This window comes from Galeopterus variegatus, unplaced genomic scaffold (assembly GCF_000696425.1).
Source record: "Galeopterus variegatus unplaced genomic scaffold, G_variegatus-3.0.2 Scaffold608, whole genome shotgun sequence".
Taxonomy (NCBI): Eukaryota; Metazoa; Chordata; class Mammalia; order Dermoptera; family Cynocephalidae; genus Galeopterus; species Galeopterus variegatus.
Window position 1 is genome coordinate 477,443 of NW_007726719.1, and position 3,905 is coordinate 481,347.

A 3,905-nucleotide genomic window follows, 5' to 3' on the forward strand; every position below is an offset into this window, starting at 1 on the left:
GGCCGCGCCGGCCCGGGGGCGGGGCCGAGGCCGCCGCCCTCCGCCCCCCGCCCGGGCGAGTCCATCTCGCCGTCTCAAAGGGGGGTGACGAGAAGCGGGGCGGAGGCCGGCCCCTGCGGGGAGGTGCGAGGCCGCCTCCTCCCCACTGCAGTCAGCGCCTTTGACGGCCCACACCTCCCCTCCCCACGGTCCCTCCTTCCTGACTCCTTGCACCCTCCCGTTCCCTTGGCAACGGCCGGTCACCTCACCCGGGTTGTAAGCCGAGCCCAAAATGAAGTCACCGCTGTTGCTATGGGGACGCAGGGGTCGCCAAGGAGCTCGGGCCCCCCCGCCCCAGGGATGGGGATGGCGGATTAGTGTTTGAAGGGGGCTGTGAGGAAAACTGTGAAAACTGAGTCTCAGCCAGGGAGGGTCTGCGGGAGGGCCGCACTGTGGACAGGAAGCCCTGAGAGCAGCTGGGAGAGGGACGCTAAAGGGGAGGAGCAAGCGAGGGACACCTGGAACCAAAGCGGTGGCATCCCCCGCCCTCCCGTCTCATCTCCTCAGCCCACTGGCCCAGCCCCTCCAACCTGAAATTTTCCCTCGGCTAACCCTGCCTTGATAGTTCAGAGCCCCGTCCTAGTTCCAGCTCTGCCGCTAACTCCCTGGCACCTTGGACAGATCCCCTGGCCCTTCAATTCCCCACCAGTTGACTGGGGACAAACCTACCGCCTCCCTGATTCCCAGAGAGGTGAGGACTCACTGGAAAGTGTGTGTGAAGCTCCCTGGAGCTTGTCTAAGGGCCCGCATGGGTACACCCCTAGCTATGGCCTTAGGGCCCTGGCTAGTGGCAGGGGCCACCCTCTCCACGGCTCTGCTTGTGCACGATGCGGGAGCAGGCGGCCTGAGAGATTAGAAAGTGCATGGCCTTAGAGAAGCTAAGTCAAGGCTCTTGGGACCATTCCCCAAGTCCAGAAGAAGTAGCCTCTGCCTCTATCCCTTCCTGGCCTGGCTGGAGGGTAGAAGGTTGGGGTATAAGGAACTGGAGGGTTACCCTCACCCCTTGGTTTCCTCTTACCTAGCAGAGCTTACAGAACCTTGGGGGGAAGCAGGAGGTCAGCACAGAGACAGGCACCTCCTCCCAACTCACATCGCAGCTCCTTTGTTAGCCACTCTCCTAACACCATATCTATCTACCCACCCTCCTGGGGCCTGAGAGAAGCTCTGGGCTCTAAAGCCTAGCTCTGTGCTTTGCTTCCACTTCCTGGCTAGCCGGCCCTTCCTTCTTCCTGTTTTAAAAAGACATGGCAGGGATGCCCAACTGACCCAGGTTCCCCAGCTGCTGAAAATCTCCTGGCAGCATCCAGATCTTTAGGGACAGGAGAGTCATCTTTCCTATGACAAAGCCAAGGGGCTCAAAGCAGCAATGCTGGGTTAACCCCTCAGTGGCGGCCTTTAGGACTGGGGCCAGACAAGGTCTGGCAGGCCATGTGGTCTGGTCTGGTCTGGTGCAATGGCAGCCGGCAGTCACAGGAGCTATTCCAGGAGTGCCTTGGCTCTTTTTTCCTGCCCCAAAGCACTGCAGATTCCACCAGACTCCACCCTGCTCTGTCTCAGGACCTGTGCCAGGGCTGCTCCAAAAGGATTTAGGGTAGTCCTGTGCTTCCCTTAACTCTGGTCCTAACTGCTACTGTCCTAGATCTCAAGACCTCCTGCCCTCTCTTAAGAACAGCTGAAGGAGCTGCTTCCAGCCTTAGCCCCTGGTGAAAAAAAAAATTCTGATTGACCCAAGACATGCCAAGCATTGTACTGGATGTTTCCTGCACATTATTTCATTTCCTGAGGGTGCTGTACAGACCTGAAAACCCCTTTTGGAGATACAGGGATGCCCTCACTCCTGTCCCTACCCATCCTGCCACCCCACTCAGGGGCTCCTGGGAGCCTCCCCTTACCCGTAAGGACAGGGTGTCTTTGCACTGCAGGCTGATGCCACACTCATCAGTGATCTCCGAGAGGTCTTCATCCTCAAACTCCTCCAGGCTGATGTCATGGGTGAGCCTGGTGGGGACAGGAAACCAAAGTTACAACCCAGGGGGATTGCTAAGCCCACCAACGTCTCCCTACTGTCTTTTCCAAGGGGAAGCCTCTCGAAGGCAGATCACGACCCCCAGAGGATAGGACTTGGTCTATGTGCACCAATGCAGGGGGTAGCCAACATGCAGGGAATGAGTTAGGGGCTCATGCTGAAAGCCAGTCCTACTACGGTGGCAGTGGAGAGGAGGCTCCAGGTTGCTCCTGTTCTCCCAGCTGGGAGTTCTCCATCCTATTGCCAACCAGGAGGCACTGCCTAGAAGGTCTAACTGGTCAAAGCCTCAGCTCTGCCAGAGAAATGCCCCCCAGGGTCAAGGCAGGTGCCAAGGCCAGTTTACCCATGGAAAGTGCAGAGTTGTGAAGACTCCAAGGGATGCCTGGAGTAGGGGGTCTCTCTGTGCAACCCCTACAGTAACAAGACACAAGGTGCTAGCAGAGGAGTGGAGTGGGCCAAGCCCCCCAGCCTCAGAGGAGTGCTCTGTAACCCCCCTTTCCCCTTTTAGAAAGACCCATGCCTCTTGACCCCTGGGAACAAGTGAAGGGAAATCTGGTATCAATGTGGGTAAATTTCAGCCCATTCCAGGACTATGTCCTCATGCTGTGATCTTGGTCTCATCTCTTCAACCACAAAATCATCTTGCCCAGCATAAGGACCCATTTAGGAAGATGCACAGATAGGGTCAGGAAAGGCCCCAGGTTGGAGCTGGAAGTGTTGTAAGCTCAGGAGACAGACCAGAGAAATTGGACACTAGACCACTAACTGGCTCCACTTGAACACCCTGCCCCCAGGCCAGCCCTGTGCCCCACCTAGAATGTGGGGCTGGACCAGCCACTGTTGTGCCTGCCTGCCCGCCCCCTGAACTGCTCACCCCAGCCCTGGGCACTCCACCTGGTTTGTGTGGGTGGGACATTTGGGAAGTTGGGGAGAATGTCTGAGCCTTTTCCCAAATAAGACCAGGAGACTGAAGCATAGACTAAGGGAAACCCACTAGTCCAAGGTCACCCAGGAGAGGTGATGGCTCAGCCTCCAGGGGAATCTAGGTAACCCACATCCCCTGCCTCTCATCTCAATCAGACCAAACAGAGACCCTGAGCTCAACAGAGCTCCCCCAACTCCCCCCCCAACAGCCCCTATACCCCCTACCAGCGCTCCCACTGATCCTCCAACCAGCTGTTATTGTCTGGGCTCGGATCCATCTTCAGCACCAGCTGCATGGAGAGCCCTGCCCGGCTGGGGGGCTGCAGGGCCCCAAGGCTGCCCTCTCATTCCCAGAAGGGTGGGGGGGCCAGGGCTCAAGGCACAGCTGAGGCCTCCAGCCTCCACCGTGTGGGCCTGCCTTTTTGTGTCCTGCCCGCTGCAGAAGCCTGGGGAGCTCATTAAAAATAGATGGGCCGGGAGAGGAGGCAGCAGCTGCCGACCCGGGCCCCAGCCCCAGCTCTTCCAGGCCCAGCCCTCAGCTGTAGGCAGCTTCCTCCTCTGGCCCAGCCCTTTGCGCTGTCGTCGCCACCTCCCCCGCGGGATCAGGTTACTGCAATCAATGCCACCGGCTCCACCTGCCCTTCCAATGCCCCTGTCAGGGGCTGGGGTGGCCCCCCTCCCTGGCTCAGCCTTGTAAGCAGATGGCAGAAATCTGGGATGTTCCCCCCTCAATGCCAGCTCCTGATCTGCTTTAAAGGGCCAGCGTCACACTCAGGGTGCCAGGTGGGAGATGGTGGGGTGCTTTCAAAAATCCCCATGGGAAAGGACATTGTTGGGTGGGAGGGGGGAGAGGGGGGAGGGAGGGAGGTTTCGGTGATGGGCCGTAATAATCAACCACATCGTATATTGACAAAAT

The 3,905-nt window shown here is 58.5% G+C and overlaps 1 protein-coding gene across 1 annotated transcript; it reads right to left on the reverse strand.

Moving 5' to 3' along the window:
- Positions 1 to 452: 452 nt before the first annotated feature.
- On the reverse strand, positions 453 to 3,377 carry LOC103588721 (C-Jun-amino-terminal kinase-interacting protein 1-like). The gene is made up of 3 exons (XM_008570516.1): positions 3,215 to 3,377; positions 1,932 to 2,037; positions 453 to 883 (listed from the first exon to the last, which is right to left on the reverse strand). The coding sequence occupies exons 1-3, from the start codon at positions 3,283 to 3,285 to the stop codon at positions 824 to 826; spliced, it is 237 nt and encodes a 78-aa protein (XP_008568738.1). The 5' UTR covers positions 3,286 to 3,377; the 3' UTR covers positions 453 to 823.
- Between the last annotated feature and the right edge of the window lie 528 nt (positions 3,378 to 3,905).